At 38.0% G+C, this 16,966-nt stretch overlaps 2 protein-coding genes across 6 annotated transcripts in view; both read right to left on the bottom strand.

Moving 5' to 3' along the window:
- The window catches only part of RC3H2 (ring finger and CCCH-type domains 2), a 61,796-nt gene extending 45,167 nt beyond the window's left edge, over window positions 1-16,629 (bottom strand). For 2 of the 5 annotated variants that reach the window (XM_038549445.1, XM_038549444.1), the window contains exons 1-4: window positions 16,252-16,625; window positions 8,996-9,293; window positions 5,568-5,685; window positions 1,896-2,129 (exon numbers count right to left, since the gene is read on the bottom strand). In XM_038549445.1, the coding sequence (XP_038405373.1) occupies window positions 1,896-2,129; window positions 5,568-5,685; window positions 8,996-9,226 (583 nt within the window). In that variant the 5' untranslated portion in view covers window positions 9,227-9,293; window positions 16,252-16,625. Of the gene's footprint in view, window positions 1-1,895; window positions 2,130-5,567; window positions 5,686-8,995; window positions 9,294-16,251 lie in introns of all 5 variants that reach the window. The other 3 variants (XM_038549447.1, XM_038549449.1, XM_038549446.1) reach the window with 3 other exon arrangements.
- LOC119873198 lies at window positions 14,102-16,819 on the bottom strand. Its single transcript, XM_038546064.1, has 3 exons — window positions 16,742-16,819; window positions 15,810-16,247; window positions 14,102-15,538 (listed from the first exon to the last, which is right to left on the bottom strand). Exons 1-3 carry the CDS (start codon window positions 16,817-16,819, stop codon window positions 15,443-15,445), a joined length of 612 nt encoding a protein of 203 aa, XP_038401992.1. The 3' UTR covers window positions 14,102-15,442.
- Window positions 16,820-16,966: the final 147 nt, after the last annotated feature.

Below are 16,966 nucleotides of genomic sequence, written 5' to 3'. Positions count from 1 at the left end.
CATAATTTCTAGAATAATGTGTTGGCATTATTAAGCAACTGCCAAAGAAAACCATTTAATTTTTCTTGTACCGTCATTACAAAATCTTGGATTTTCATATATTTTATCTTTCAATCCATTAATCATTATTCATTTTGATTTTCAAACCGTGCCACTCACGTCCAGCGGGAGACCCTTCAAATTTACTTATTTTGATGTGATGCCAATGATCTTTGATAGCTTTTGTGCTTTCTACCCCAAGAATTCCCAGGCTCAACTTGTACTTCCCCACCCTAGAATTGGAATATGGCATTTATCCAAAGAGCCCGGTTTCTTTTTAATGGGCAATGGTATTTATTAAGGGTCATAATCTGAGTGTTATGGCTACTCACTGCTTCTAAGCCCAGTGGGCAGACCTAGAGAATAGGCATTTTTAGAGGAAGAAAAGTAAATGAGCCTGTACTTACAGTGACAATTCAAATTTAAGATCAAAGGGTTTTTATATAAATTCTTTGACTTCATACTTGTATTTTTTTTTTGTAATGCTGAAAATCTTAGTTCCTGATGACATTAACACCATAGCTACTTAAATTTCAAATAGGTCATAAATAATTATTAAAAAATAAATCATACAACTGTAAAAAATACCAAGCATGGACAGCCTGGGTGGCTTAACAGTTTAGCGCTGCCTTCAGCCCGGGGTGTGATCCTGGGTACGCGGGATTGAGTCCCATGTCGGGTTCCCTGCATGGAGCCTGCTTCTCCCTCTGCCTGTGTCTGTGCCTCTCTCTCTCTGTCTCTCATGAATAAATAAATAAAATCTTAAAAAAAAAATACAAGCATGAATTCCTCTGTAACTTAGTATAGGAAACGTTTTGTTTTTTTTTTTTTTTTTACTCCAAATCCAGAAGTAGTAACTGAAAAGACTGATATTTGACTATATTTTTTAATTGCATCACGGAAAACATCAACAGCCCTGAAAACAAATATTGTCAACCTTTTGAATTCTGTCAATCTGATATGTGAGAAATGGTTAATATAATTTTCATGTATATTTCTCTTGTTAGAGAAACACTGAGTATATTTTAGATGTTTGAGGGCCTTTTACATTACTTTTTCTTGTGCATTTTCTGTTTACGTCTTTTGCCAATCTTCAGTTGGGTGGTTGGTGTCTTTTTCTGAGTTTTTAGAAGTACCTTACGTATTAGTTTTATTAGTCCTTTGTGATATAATAAAAACATTTTCTAAGTTTGTCATTTATTTTTACTTTGATGTTTAAGTAGCTATGGTGTATGAGAAATAGATCTAATTTTGTCTTTTTCCACATGTCTATTCAGTTGTCTCAATGCACTTGTTTAAAAAGTTTCCTTTACACACAGTCACACACAAAATTCTACCTGACTGTAGCTCTAAATCAGAAAGGTAAAACAATAAAGCTTCTAAAAGGTAACAGAAAAGTGTACTTCATTCATAACCTTGGTATAGGTAAAGATTTTTTAAGTGGAATGTAGGTGGAAATAACTATGAAGGCATTATCCCTGGTGATTTGTATGTTTGTGTGTATAATTTGTCTTCCAAGTTTTAAAGACAATTAAAATTTTTTCATTAAAAAACTTTATTTTTCCTTTACTTACTACCTGTATAATAATATCAGGCCTCTCTAACTCGATTTTTTAAATTATAAAATTGGATCTGTGTCACTTCTTTCAAAAGCTGCTAAAGATTAAATGAGAAATTTATTCTAAAATGCTACAGTACTGTCACATAGATTATGATTACGAAAACTGGTTTAATTATGTCTATATTTATATGTATAAATAAAGACGGGTTAAGTCTCAGGATTCTCAACTAACTCTAGAAATTGGCATCCTCTAACCCTGATAGCCAGTAAGAGAAAAGACGGTGATCTATCCTACCTGGTCCTAGAAACTGGCATCCTCGAGCCCTGACAGCAGCCCACAGGTTGGCAGACAATTGCTGGGGATTCTGGTGCTGTAATATTAGTTCTGTTACAGTTCTTTCTCCAAGTGAACGGGCTGCTCGCATGGCTCTTACACGACCTTCTTCCTCCACCAGTTGACAGTTTACAAGCGTCACCAGTTTCCTTTGCATTGGACGGCTCAGTGCACTCTGATTCAAACTAGCTACACCTTTAAGAGGAAGGAAACAAAGTTTTTCAATTAAATAAAACAAGTCAATTTTCATTATCCATACTTAACTACGAAGCCATAATTTGTAATGAGTCCTCTGTAAGGTACTTTCACTGTTTTAACAAGAGTATTACTATTCTGTGGTAACAGGAGTCTAATTTTTAGTTACTTCAAATTTTATCTAGGTATCCTGTTTTCTGGGTTGCATGTGTCCCTCAAGAGACTATTCTGGGGGCAGCCCCGGTGGCGCAGCGGTTTAGCGCTGCCTGCAGCCTGGGGTGTGATCCTGGAGACCCGGGATCGAGTCCCACGTCGCACTTCCTGCGTGGAGCCTGCTTCTCCCTCTGCCTGTGTCTCTGCCTCTCTCTGTGTGTCTCTCATGAGTAAATAAATAAATCTTAAATAAAAAAAAAAAAAAAAGGCTATTCTGGGTTTATTTAGCCTGTTTTCCATCCAGTTAATGAAAAGTTTAATAACAGCTCTAATTTTATTACATACATGACGTTTGGAATAGAATTTAATGGCAAACTCTAAGATCACAATCCATTTTCCTAACTCAAGGATATGCTCCAGCAATTCTTTCCTCTCTCTGACATCATTACTTCTTCCCTTTCTATTTGACTACTTCCATCAGCAAGACAAAAAAAGAAAGCATGCTGTTATTTCATCCATCTTCAAAATAAATCTTTTTATTCATTGCTTTTCACCTACCAGTTCTGCCCCATTTCTTTCTTCTCTTTTGTAGCAAATCTCTAGTATTGTCTATATTCACTATCTCCAAATTCCTTTTTTTTAAAATAAATTTATTTTTTACTGGTGTTCAATTTACCAACATACAGAATAACACCCAGTGCTCATCCCGTCAAGTGCCCCCCTCAGTGCCCGTCACCCATTTACCCCCACCCTCCTCCCCTTCCACCACCCCTAGTTTGTTTCCCAGAGTTAGGAGTCTTTATGTTCTGTCTCCCTTTCTGATATTTCCCACACATTTCTTCTCCCTTCCCTTCTATTCCCTTTCACTATTATTTATATTCCCCAAATGAATGAGACCATACAATGTTTGTCCTTCTCCGACTGACTTACTTCACTCAGCATAATACCCTCCAGTTCCATCCACGTTGAAGCAAATGGTGGGTATCTGTCGTTTCTAATGGCTGTATCTCCAAATTCCTTGCATCACAATCTTTAAAACCTATTCCAATCAATCTGTTGCTCCTATCACTTTATCAAAACTGCCTGTCACGACAATTACCTCTACTTTGCTAAGTCAACGGTCAATTCGCAGTCCTTCCCTTACCTGACCTTTCAACAGCCCTCAACATACAACCACTCCTAATTCCTTTAAACACTTTCTTTACTTAGCTTCCAGAATACTCCATCTCTCGCTTTTCTTCTTTCCTTTTATTTCAGGTCTTTTTTTTTATCTGATTTCATCTTTTCTTCCTGACTTCTTAATGTTAAAATGCCTCAGAACTCAGTTTTTGTTTTATCTACATTCACTGTGTGCATGATCTTAGCCAATCTTATTAGTTGCTGTAAATTATATTCATATGTTAATGACGCCCAAACATACAGTTTCTATACCTCATTCCTTAACATATATCCACTGGTTACTCAATAGCATCCAAATGAAGATCTGACATCTCCAACATAACATGATGAAAACTGAACTCCTGATCTTCCCATCTAAACTTGATCTACCTACAGTATTCCTTATCTAGGTTGATGGCAATCTCTTTCTATGTGGTCAGACCCTAAAACCCAGGAATCCTCTTTGATTCTGCTTTTTCTCACAGCCCACACGCAATAATTTAGGAGATGCCCTGGACTCTACTTTCAAAGTATTTCCAGGCCATTCACTTCTCACTACCTCCACTGCTACTATGTTGGCCCATTAGCCTATTAACCAATACCCTGCTCCTATCCTTTCCCTTCTACACTGAATTCTCAACAGAAAAGCTTGAGAGATCCTTTAAACATTAGTCAGATTGTGTCACTCCTCTGCTTAAAACCCTAGAGTGACTCCCCAATTTCACTTGGAGTAAAAGTTCGAATCTTTAAAATGGCTTGCAAGTCTGCACATTATCTGGTCTTACCACTTCCTTTCATCTATATCCTACTGGTCTCCCCTTCACTCCCACTGCTCCAGGCACACTCTCCTATTATTGTTCTTTGAAGATACTAGGCATGCACTAGGGACTTTGCTATTGCCTTTCGAGAACAGTCTTCTTCTTTTTTTCTTTTTTTCTTTAAGATTTATTTATTTATTTGAGAGAGAGAGAGAGCACAAGAGGGAGGGACAAAGAGAGAGAGACAGAGAATCCCAAGTGGATTCCATGCTGAGCATAGAGTCTGACTCGGGGCTTGATCTCAGGACCCAGAGATCACAACCTGAGCCGACAACAGTCAGATGCTTAACTGATTGTACCATCTACGTGCTCCATCCTTATTGCCCCTCTGGAACAGTCTTTTCCCAGGAACCTACATGGTTAACTACCTCACCTCTTTCATTTCAAGTTTAGAAGCTACCTTCTTAATGAAGCCTACATTAACCACCTTCTATAAAATTGCAATCTGCCCTTGTCCTCTCACCCTGACCTTTCTAATCCCTTTAACTGTATTATTTTACATCCATAACAATTATCAATTATACTATATAATTTTTATTATGTTTATCGTTTATTATACTTTCTCTCTTTTCTGAAACATAAGTTCTCTGAGGGCAAGCATTTTACTCATGTATGCCAAGAACCAAAATACGGCCTGGCACTTAGTACATGCTTGTCAGTATTTGCTCAATGAATGAATGAATGAATGAATGAATGGAGGTGGATAGGCTAAGTTTCTCAAGGAAATCACTGTGTCCTAAATATTCAATAGTGCAAAGCATAGAGCAGGTATAAAATAATACTTGATTGATTCATCTAAGATGTGTGGGTCACCAGGTATGCAGTGATAATCAAATAGAATTCTGTAAAAAAAATAAATAAATAAAAATAAAAATAGAATTCTGTTTCTGTCAAACACTTAAAAGTAATTTATTGTACTTATATGCCTATCTCCCCTGATAGACTGTGGGCTCTGTGAGGGAGGGTTAGGCAGGGACCCTAACCATGATAAATGCTCAATAAAATTGAATGATTGAATATATGAAATTCTTAGCAGGACTTATTAAAATTGATATTCTGCTACAGCAGTATTATTTTAATGAATACAAATACTGTAGAAATCTCAATATGTAGTATCTGATGAATTCTTAAAATAGTAACAATATTAGTTATTTTCAGAAGAAAATATAATGCTCTCCAACAAAACGTTTTCCAAAAGTTGTCCAAACTCATTTTTTAAGAGTCAAAATTATTTGATAGAGTATTAAGTCTTTCAAAGGAAATGTTACCAAATCCTGCTCACCAGTAAAAACACTTTTTATGAACCTACCTTTACCTCCACTTAGTGGTTTCAAGTAGAGTGCCAAATCCTCAACACATTTCTTTGCAACCTCATAGTGTTTGTTCTCACCTAGATTACTTAACTTTATTGACTGATGATCTGGTACCTAAAAAAAAAAAAGAAAAATTGAGGAAATACATTCATCCAGCTCATGGAACTATTACTTACATATTTGATAATAATCTTGGTGAGTATAAAATTATAATACAGAGACAATACATCAAAGTACTTTAAATAAAATTAAAACCGAACACCTAGCCAAACTGCTTTCCAAGAACCAAGTTTATCATACTTAATAGCAGGGGCTCAATGTAGTAATAAATGGAAAAAGCAGCAGGTAGTTAATAATATTCTATAATGTTAATGTCTTAAGATTGATAACTATGCTACAATTTTGACAGATGTTAACATTAAGGGAAGCTACAGAAAATTATACAGGTTCTCTGTGCACTACTTTTTACAAGTTAAAGTATTTTAAAATAAACAGGAAAAAAAGTACTTAGCACCTTCTCACTATGTAATTCATTTACTGTATTTATCGATAACGGTTTGTCTCCTTTTGGTAGAACAAGACAGTATTTTTTATTTAAGTAGGCTCCATGCTGGGCTTCCAATGTGGGCCTTGAACTCACAACTATGAGATTAGGACCTGCGCTGAGATCAAAAGTCCTATGCTCAACTGACTGAGCGACCCAGGTACCCCAAGATGTACTAGTATTAATGAAAGGTCAACATTTGGGCATAAACTATAGCTCTGCCACTTCTATGAGTGACCTTGAGTAAATCATTTAACTGCTCCAGCTCATGGTTTTCCTCCCTGAAAAATGGAGACGAAAATCCCTATTTCATATTGCCATTATGAGAATTCAATTTAATTCAACAAATATTTGTATTTATGGAGTGCTTAACATGTTCCAAACACAGTTTTGGGTATTGGGCATCTATCAGTGCACAAAACAGGCACAACTGCTTGCCCCTTGTAGAGCTTACAATCTCGTGAAGAGAGAATGGAGCTAATATATTAAAAAACATAATAAATAAATAGGTAGTATGATAGACACAGCAAGGATGGGGGCGGTATTGGGAAAGTCGAGAGTAGTTAACAGTTTTAGCAGGGGGTCATCAGGACAGGCTACCTTGGGAATCATGACATTTGAATAAAGACTTGAGAGAGGAGAGGTAATAAACATTCTACACAGAGATAAGAGTCGCAACAAAATCCCTCAGGTGAGAACATGTATGGCATATTTAACAACTGGCTATGAAGCAATATAGCTTAAGCAGAAAGTCTGCAGGTGGGGTTTTAAAGGTAATAGAAGGGACGCCTGGGTGGCTCTGCAGTTGAGCGTCTGCCTTCTGCTCAGGTCATGATCCTGGGGTCCTGGGATCCGGTCCCGCATCGGGCTCCATGGATGGAGCCTGCTTCTCCCTTTGCCTGTGTCTCTGCCTCTCTCTCTCTGTGTGTCTCTCATGAATAAATAAAATATTAAAAATAAATAAATAAAGGTAATAGAAATCTCACTGTATGGGCCTGCAGGCTATTAAGGACCAATTGAGAGGACATTTATAAACCACAAAACATAATACCTGGCCTATATAGCAGATGCTAAATAAACGGCAGATAGCTAGTATTATTAGAGTCTACCATATTTTATTGTATCTAAGATGCCACTGTCTGTAAAAGGCACTGTTATTTTATGTGCCATTAAGAAAAACTCCTGCCAATTATGACATACTATTGATTATAGATGCACCTTGATTTCAGAGTGTCTAACTGGATTATGAGCATTGAAAATAAATTTTTTTTTTTTAAGATTTTATTTATTCATGACAGAGAGGGAGAGAGAGGCAGAGACACAGGCAGAGGGAGAAGCAAGCGCCATGCAGGGAACCTGACGCAGGACTCGATCCAGGGTCTCCAGGATCCGGCCCCGGGGTGAAGGCCGCACTGAACCGCTGAGCCACCGGGGTTGCTCAGAAATGTGTTTTAAAAGAAAAACTTGGGGCAGCCCCAGTGGCACAGCGGTTTAGTGCCGCCTGCAGCCAAGGGTATGATCCTGGAGACCCGGGATCGAGTCCCACATCGGGCTCCCCACATGGAGCCTGCTTCTCCCTCTGCCTGTCTGTGTCTCTGCCTCTCTCTCTATGAATAAATAAATAAATAAATAAATATTTTTAAAAAAATAAATAAAAAACTTGAAATAACAAGATACTAAAAGAATGTAATATTTTTAATTTGTTGAATTTTCTAAGAAATGATTAATCAGAAAAGTCCTTGTTTTCTTACTTTAATATATAGGACATGATGTACAGAATTTCATCTTCTTTCTCACTTGTAAAATGTGGATAATAACTATCTAAAGAGCTACAGTAAGAATTAGTACTAATAGATCTTGAATACTATCATACCTAACATAAAGCAAACTCTCATTGAATGGAAATTATTCTAAGTATAGAGTTTTGGCCTGATCCAGTAAAATGATTATAAACAAGAAATATTAATTTTATAACACGTGAACATAAAAAAACGGTGTAGGGGATCCCTGGGTGGAGCAGTGGTTTGGTGCCTGCCTTTGGCCCAAGGCGCGATCCTGGAGACCCGGGATCGAGTCCCACATCGGGCTCCCAGTGCATGGAGCCTGCTTCTCCCTCTGCCTGTGTCTCTGCCTCTCTCTCTCTCTCTCTCTCTCTCTCTGTGGCTATCATAAATAGATTAAAAAAATTAAAAAAAAAAAAAACGGTGTAGAATTTATTATTGATACTCTGGAAATTGGTTTTCTATATATATGCCCCTAAATAGACCTTATGTTCTTTTTTTTTTTTTTTTAAAGATTTTATTTATTTATTCACGAGAGACACAGAGAGAGAGAGGCAGAGACACAGGCAGAGGGAGAAGCAGGCTCCATGCAGGGAGCCCGACATGGGACTTGATCTCGGGTCTCCAGGATCACACCCCGGGCTGCAGGCGGCGCCAAACCACTGCGCCACCGGGGCTGCTCTAGACTTTATGTTCTTATTTGTAATATTATCCTAAAAGTCAAGTGAAGTTAAAAACCTGCATTTGGTCCTAGCTGGTTGATATCTAGCCAAAGCTTAGATTATATTTCTTTTCATATCACCTAATGAATAAATGCTTATACATGCTTATTTTAAAATGCTCCTTATCCACCAAGTCACTTATATATGTTGACCAGTGCACTGAACACAAAGAAATACATAACTATAATGGGATTTATGGTTTTGCATAAGGATTTATAACATTATCTAGAGAAAATCTTTTGCAGAATACAATCATGGTATCAGGGACACTGACTATTTTTGATGTTTCAAGTATCACTAGACACATTTGTACCCCTTAATAAACAAAGTTCCATAATTATTAAATATACCAAATTAGTACAATCTTGAAAGCTTACCTGGGCTCCCACTAACTGGAGGAGTGCAAAGTTGACAGGAAGGACATCAATGTCTGTGTTGATGGCAGTCTGGTCAAAAGGACAAGCTTTTCGGTGAAGTTTATTCAAGCAGGTCTTGCAAACAGTGTGTGAACAACCTAAACTGATGGGTTTGTGCACATTCTCATCAAATTCATTATAGCAGATTGGACAGGACAGAAATTCTGTCCATTGAGCTGCCTGCACAGGCATTGTAGAAGCTGGATGCTCGGGTTAGCAGTCTAGCAGATCATTATTTTGCTGTGTAGTGTTTTGTAAGCTGGAAACGGACAAAAGTAAGAATTAACCACATATTCATCATTCACCTTTTAAGAGTTAACTGCTTAAGTCAACCATCACAGTTTCAAAATCTAAAACACCCTGAATAATTTCATATGCTTTGGATGTCCTTTTCTTTAAATCTATTTGCTGAATTTGTTAAATTTCTAAAATTTTCTCCAGAAACAACATCTGCATAGTGTCCTTTTTTAAAAAAATATTTTATTTTATTTATTTATTCATGAGCGACAGAGAGAGAGACAGAGGGAGAGAGGCAGAGACACAGGCCTAGGGAGAAGCAGGCTCCATGCAAGGGAGCCTGATGTGGGACTTGATCCCCCGTCTCCAGGATCACTCCCTGGGCTGAAGGTGGCGCTAAACCGCTGCGCCACCCGGGCTGCCCCATAGTGTCCTTTTCAACTAAACATATTTATATTGGTTGGTCAAATAATAGCTACCAAAGCTTTTATATATTTTTCTTGATGACCACATCAAATATGTAGATTAACTTTCCATGTTTCATTTTTAGGAATAGAAATTACTTTGGATTCTGAGTTTTTGGATAGCTACCACCCTTAAACACATTAAGAAATGGCCTAAGAGTTATTGGACTTTGAAAACTATTAATCCAAAGAATATCATAGTGAGTAAAGCATGAAGAAACAGCCACTTGAATGACCAAGTTAGTCAAGGATATGTTCAGCTTGGCAGCTTCACAAAAGAGGAAATCTCTGGTGAAGATCTGACTAAATGGCTAACAAAGGTACTGAAAACCAAAGTATGTGAGATGATGGTAGAGCAGTTTGTCCAAAAATGGAAAAAAAAAATGCTAACCTTAAAATACAGAAATACGGTGCCAAAATTAAAAAAAAAATTGTCTTACAAATCACATATATCTTAGTGAGATAGATATATAGATACACAACCCAAAACTGTCAGGTCCAATGAGCAAGATATAGAAGAATAAAGCAATATTCTCATCTAATAATTCTAAGCAGGAAAAAAAGCAAAATATAAATTTTTATCTTTATATATGATTAAAAGGCATATGAGAAAAATGATAGAATTCTTTTTCCTAGGATTAAAATGTTCATTCTATGATTTTTAATAAAATAAAAATTTTAGTGCCAAAACTGTACTGTACACTAATTTAAAATCTTGATACCTAACTTTAACACTCTACATTTCACAAATTTTTCATATCTTCCCTTTCAAAGCTTACATAAGTCTGACAAAGGCTCTCTGGTGAACAGAAATCTAGGTATTTAGGGCAATTAAACAGCCAATATTTTATTTCATAAGAATGTTTACCAACCCAAATATCTTAATTCTACAGAAATAAGATGTTTAAAACTATAGTCAGATTAAGACAGAAAAGTATATAACTGATTCTCCAATATCTCTACATCCAAATGAAGAATTATGTTAGCCTTTATTTTGCTTTTATGTTCACAAAAACTAAGGTTTCAAAAAATGTCTTGGTAAATGAATCACAGGGCTTGTTATATAAAAAACACCCTGTACAAATTTCTCCTCAGCTATAATGTAAAGTATCTAATATCTTTCTTTAAGTATTTAATATCTTTATTTTTAAACTAGCCAAAACTTGCAAATTATACTTATTTTATACCTTTTACCTGTACATTGCCACATCTATTAATGCCATCAATCTTTTAAACCTGGTTAGTCTGCTTTCAACTTTAGAGATAAACACTAAACAGGTGATCATTTCTTGAAACTATTTCACATTTAAAAATTTTCAGTTTTCTAGGCTGTAGAATAATACAAAGTAAAGGCCTTTGAGGAAGAAGGCAGCATTTTATCTTAAATCTACTGAGAGTCCTAATTTAGTTAATAACCGGAACCAAAAAAGTATTTATCAAAACAAGGCACTGCATCTATTTTTTCATAATGGCCACCTGTTTGGAAATGCTAATTTTGTGGGTTAGGGTATCACAGCCACCAGGTAAGAGGAAACTAGTTGCAAATACTCTTTCCTTATTTCTTTTTCCAAGATCACCCTCAAATGCTTTGCATTAGTAAATGAGTTGGGGGTGGGGGAAACTGTTTAAGTTTGAACTAAACATAAAAATGCTATCTTTCCTATTTTCTTTCACCTGTTTTCTTTTTTTCCTTCTTCTAAAGATTTTATTTAGGTATTTATGAGAGACACAGAGAGGCAGAGACATATGCAGAGGGAGAAGCAGGCTCCCCACGGGGAGCCCGATGTAGGACTCGATCCCAGGACCCCGGGATCATGACCCAAGCCAAAGGCAGACGCTCAACCACTAAGCCACCCAGGTGCCCCTCATCTGTTAGTTTTCAAGTATTTCAAACTACTCCAGAATATACTTGACAGTTTTTTTATGCAGGGAGCCCGACGTGGGACTCGATCCCGGGTCTCCAAGATCAGGCCCTGGGCTGAAGGTGGCGCTAAACCGCTGAGCCACCTGGGCTGCCCAGAATATACTTGACAGTTTAATGTTATAATATCCCACATGTGTTTTTAGGTTTGCAAACATCAGATACTGTAATATAATTAATATCGAGAAGTTTGATTTCTAATAGAAACTGAATCAATACCTTTTAAAAAAAGAAAAATTCTGCCAAAATTCGTAATTCTGCCAAATTCTCCTGTTATGTGTCAGAGTCTAATTTTCTGACAAGAAACGTATATACTAAATTTTCCTTATTTAATAAGACATAAGGAAAAATTTGATTTTTTAAATGTTTTTTTTCAGTACCATTATCAATAAATTCTAGATTCCTCAGTTAAGACAAAATAAAATTTCATCTAAGACACAGAAGCAGCTTACATAGTCCACCGAAATGTTTAGTTCGTGATGGCAAAAGTGACTTTCATTTCTTCCTTTTTTAAAAATTTCTTCCTTTAAAAAAAAACAAAACCAAAAACTTTCATTTCTTTAAAAAAAGCATTTTGTAAATATTTACGCAGGAAGTATTTTTATAACCAAAAATGATAAATAACCTATTATCTTTATAATTTAACAAGCATCTAAATGAGCCATCACAAGCTAAGAATATATACTGATGTGTAAAACTTCTAGATTTACACTAATAATTCCATAATGACTTACTTGACGCTATGGAAGCCTAAATTGCTAATAACACTTATAGTTAATTAAGTATCCAACCTGAAGATACTCCCCAAAGCATCTCAAACTGAGATAAAGTGGATTAAAAAGCCAAAACTTGGGGCACCTGGGTGGCTCAGTGGTTGAGCATCTGCCTTTGGCTCAGGTCGTGATCCCGGGATCCTGGATCCTGGGAATCTGTCCTGCGCATCCGGCTCCTCCTCACAGGGAGCCTGCTTCTCTCTCTGTGTCTCTCATGAATAAATAAAATCTTAAAATAAATAAATAAATAAATAAAAATAAAAAGCCAAAACTCAAACAAAAAGCCCACAACTCTAAGTACATAAAAGACTATTTAAGAAATACATTCCAATTAAATTACTTGTATTACCTAAGTAACTTTCAGTTACTAGTTAGTAAAATTGAAGGAGGATAACAAGATAAAGCAAAGAAGAAACTCTATATTAGATGTGGGACTTTAAATACTTTTTTCCTCAAGTAATTTTTCAAGCTCCAACACATTCCCTTGTTATGAATACTAACTTGTAAAATAGGAAGAGTAATTAATAGACATCTCTCATATGATGCAAATTACACACTGTTTTATTAAGAGCAAACTGTACACCAGCTAAGCAGTTCCATTTTTTGTTATTAGTCCACCATGACATCACACAGCCAATTCTGGACTACATCACCTGATTTTAAAGTGCCAGAATAAAGTCTATGCTCCTTTCACTATAATCAAAGTGTATAATGTATAACTTCAAAAAAATCGAGTATTTTACAACTCTCTTCAGAAAAATGTAAACATTAAGGCTCAAGTCTATTAATTAAGGCATTGTTTTCATTTTAGTTCATCCATGTGAAGAATTTAAGCTACTGAAATGAAAAGTACTGAAAAGTACTTCTCAATTCAGAAACCTTACAAATAATTAGCTTTGGACTTCAAAAATGACAGTTAAAACATCAGTAAAATTGAGACCTTAACCTATAAAAACAAGCAAACAAAACCAATGGAAATAATCTGCAAACTCTAATACTCAGCATTCAAACATACTAAAGGGATTGAAGGAAAAGAAACTGAGGTACAATTTTAAAGACTATTACAAGTGATTTTAGTATAAGTTAGGAAAGATATAGGACTTAAAGTCTTTTTCTTAAATCCACTCTGAGGCTGAACTCAGTTTTTAAATCAGTGTAAGATTTAACTTCCTGTGTCTTCTAGTATAACACTAATGGGATAATTTTCTATTTTAATTAGCATATCCAATAAAATTTTGCTTTAGTTATGACAAGACACGAACAATACTTATTGTTGAGACAGAACTTAAATTACTCACTTCTGCCTAAGAAATAATGGCCACTGGATAATCAAAGTCCCTAGCCTTTTGATTATTCTGATTGCAAGATGATATACTGTCAGGAAATTTTTGGCTTTCATGTGTGTACTTTTATTCAGTGCTGTTTTAAACAGTGCTGTCTAATAGAAACACAATGTAAACCACAAGTAATTTAAAGTTTTCTAGTAGTAATATTAAAGAAGGAAAAGACAGATGAAATTAATTTTACCATAATTTAACCTAATTTACCCAAAATATCACTTCAACACGTTATCAATATAAAAAAATTATTATGATAGCTTAAATTCTTTTTTTTTTTTTGTACTACATCTCTGAAACCTGGTGTGTATTTTATTTTACATTTATACCACATCTCAATTCACACTAGCCACATTTCAAGTGCTCAATTGCCACATATGGCTATTGGCTTGTATTGAACAGTGCAACTCCAAAGTACTTAACATTACAAAGTAATAGCCAAAACTAATTTTTTTTTTTTTAAGAATTTGAGGTGAAAGTCACAAATACAGTTAAGAACTTTTCATAAAACTAGAAAACTTGAAAAACATAAAGATGTAACTCAAAACTTACTAGACTGGATGCAAAACATTACTTTTAATTTTCAGCTAGCTTTATTTTACCACATGCTTCCTTTTTCCATAACTAGAAAGTGAAACTTCAATGCAGTCCAACCAAAACAATAAGTGCTTATCATAATAAGGCCTTGTTATAAGTTTATTTAGCATTCTAAGGTACTGCATACAACACTGAAGTTCTATTTCTGAACACACACTTTTGCGTTAAAGAATACATTCCCCCCCAAAAAGAATTTTTGTTAGCTTTTTCAGACTGGAAGATATAGGAAATTACAAAAGCAGAGAGTGAATTAATGGTAACGTATGAACAAAGGATATAAGTCGTATATCAGGTCAATACAACGGTAATAACAGATCAGGAGTAACTCAAAGGATCCACTAATGAACATGATTGGAATGAAAATCTTCAAAGAATAGGAGGCAATTTGAATTCTAACATCTGCTTTTCCTGAACATGTTTGGAATATATGCCCAACATTTTGTCCTTCTAGCAATTTTCCAAGCTCTAAAATTTGGAAAACGCCAATCTCCAAATCAACAAAAAACAGCAACATTAAAAATTTGACAGCATCTAATGGCCTCTATTCCTTCAAAAATTAAATGTGGAAGTAAACACAAGAAAGGGACGTCGTACCAGTGGTGTAGCATCTTAGATAACTAAAAGGTTAATAATGACACAATCCATGAACTTGTCTTAACGTCTGAACAAGCCTTAACTAAATTTGTGTATTTGACTAAAAAAGACGGCACAGGCTAACCAAGACATTTGTTTCTTTGCTTTTGGATGAAATTCTATCAGACTAGTGAGTAATGTGTGCATTCTCAGGTTAATCAAAAGTTCCTATTGGAACTTAGGATTCGGCTAACGCAAAAACGGAAAAAGGATTACTCAAGCACTTTATTTGGAATAAAAAGTCATTTTAATCACAGCAGTTTGGGCCAATTAAAAGGAATAAAAAAAAAATAAAAATAAAAATAAAAATAAAAAAAAAAAAAAGAAGGGGCCCCGGTGAGGAGAGAGCAGGAATGGGAAGGAAGGTCCTAGGTGGTCATTTAAAAATAAAACAGGCTGGGGAATCACGAGATTAGATCTACTTTATGTCAGTGATGACTTGTGGACTATTTTGGTGTCAAGGTTCTATCTACCGGTATCTTCAACTCCTCCGTGATTAGAGTGGACGTGACAGCTCCTCTCCGGTTCTCCCTTCCTGAAAGCTAAGGGCAGAGAAAAAAGTAGAGCTGCTTCTAAGAAACAAAGATGCTTTCCACCGTTCCTCTAAGATGGTGGAAGAGTCTCCTCAAGAGGCTTCCCCAAGAAGGAAGGATGAAAGGGGGGGAAGAAGAAAGCCATCGCAGAATTCGCTGGCCGCGTTTCAGGCCGCCGCTCCGTCCCAGCCACTGGGCGACCGACCACTCTGCTCGGGCCGCCTCCGTCCCGGGAGGTTGAGCCCTCCCAGGGCATTGTTCGGCCGCGCTCCCTATTTACCACTCGGGTCGCCTCCACCATCCCTGCGCAGCGAGCTCGGGAAGCCCCAGCACCGAGAGCCCAACAGCTCGCAGCGGGCCGGCGTGGTTTCGGGAGCTCCTCCAAAACCCCTCTCGCCAAGCTGGGGTAGAGAAGGGAGAGGGAACGTGGCCTTCGCTGGGGTGGGCTCCTGGGGGTCAGAGGCTTCCCCTGGGCGGGCGTCGAAGGGAGGTGGCCATTTGCGCCGGGCGCTCCGTGTTGATAAAGCCCTACCCGAGAGGGGCCTCCGCAGGCCCCGGGCTGCGGGCTCGTCCGAGTGTCAGGTGCGGCCCTCAGTGCCCAACCCTCGGGCCACCGGCAACAGCACACAGGCCCCGGGCTGAGCCCGGCCTCCCGCCCGACCGCCGGGGGCTTGGGGACCCGAGCTAGGGCCCGAGCCGCATCGTGCCCGCCCCCGCCCTACCTGTGGGGGCCCGGGCGGGGTCGCTAAGGGCCGCTCCCGGGAGCCCCGCGACGGCGCGGCTCGGCGACGGAGGCGCCTCGTCTCGCCGGGGCAGAGCTCGGCGGCGGTTTCACGACCTCAAACTCCATCGGGAGCTATAGGGACAGCCCCGTTGGCGGCGGCGGAGGCCGCGACGGGGCCTCCTCCTCCTCCTCCGCCTCCGCCTCCTCCTCCTCCTCCTCCTCCTCCTCTCCACGGAGGCGGTCCTGGAGGGAGCCCGACCTAGCTCTCGCGAGAAGATATTCCTCGTTTCACGCGAGATCACGCAGGACTGGGCGTTAGGGAGGTGGGAAGAAAGAGTAGTAGCCCCCGCCGCCTGGACTGCGCATCAGCTTCCCTCTGGTCGAGCCTAACCACCCGCGTCACGTGACTGGGGAGCCCCGGAGCACTCTGGGAGGTGCTGTTAGGAGGCCTGAGCAAGCCGAAGGGGCTGATGGGAAACTCCCTGCACCTTCATCAGCGCCTTGAGCCAGCCTCCTAGACACCGGTGAGGGGGGTCTGAATCCCCTCGGGAAAAAGTGGTCTCCATTGGGCATAATCTGATACATCTGTATTACATCCTACGCACTCTCCCGTAATCAGATACTGACCTGTTCCCTCAATCCCTTCACGTACTTGCCAAGCAATTTCTATCTTTTTTTTTTTTTTTTTTTTAAATAAAGAAGCATTTGCTCGT

Source organism: Canis lupus, chromosome 9 (assembly GCF_011100685.1).
Source record: "Canis lupus familiaris isolate Mischka breed German Shepherd chromosome 9, alternate assembly UU_Cfam_GSD_1.0, whole genome shotgun sequence".
Classification (NCBI taxonomy): Eukaryota; Metazoa; Chordata; class Mammalia; order Carnivora; family Canidae; genus Canis; species Canis lupus.
The sequence above is the reverse complement of the archived record's forward strand: the minus strand, read 5'-3'. Positions and strand labels throughout refer to the sequence as shown.

Excerpts from the sequence above, each read along its gene's own strand:
- LOC119873198 (XM_038546064.1), bottom strand. The coding sequence starts at position 16,819 with ATGGAGACCACTTTTTCCCGAGGGGATTCAGACCCCCCTCACCGGTGT. Across the intron at positions 16,248-16,741 it reads GGCTCAAGGCGCTGATGAAG|GGCGGGGGCGGGCACGATGC; the intron begins GTGCAGGGAGTT and ends CCCCACAGGTAG. Across the intron at positions 15,539-15,809 it reads TGGTGGAGGCGACCCGAGTG|CTTTCAGGAAGGGAGAACCG; the intron begins GTAAATAGGGAG and ends CTCTGCCCTTAG.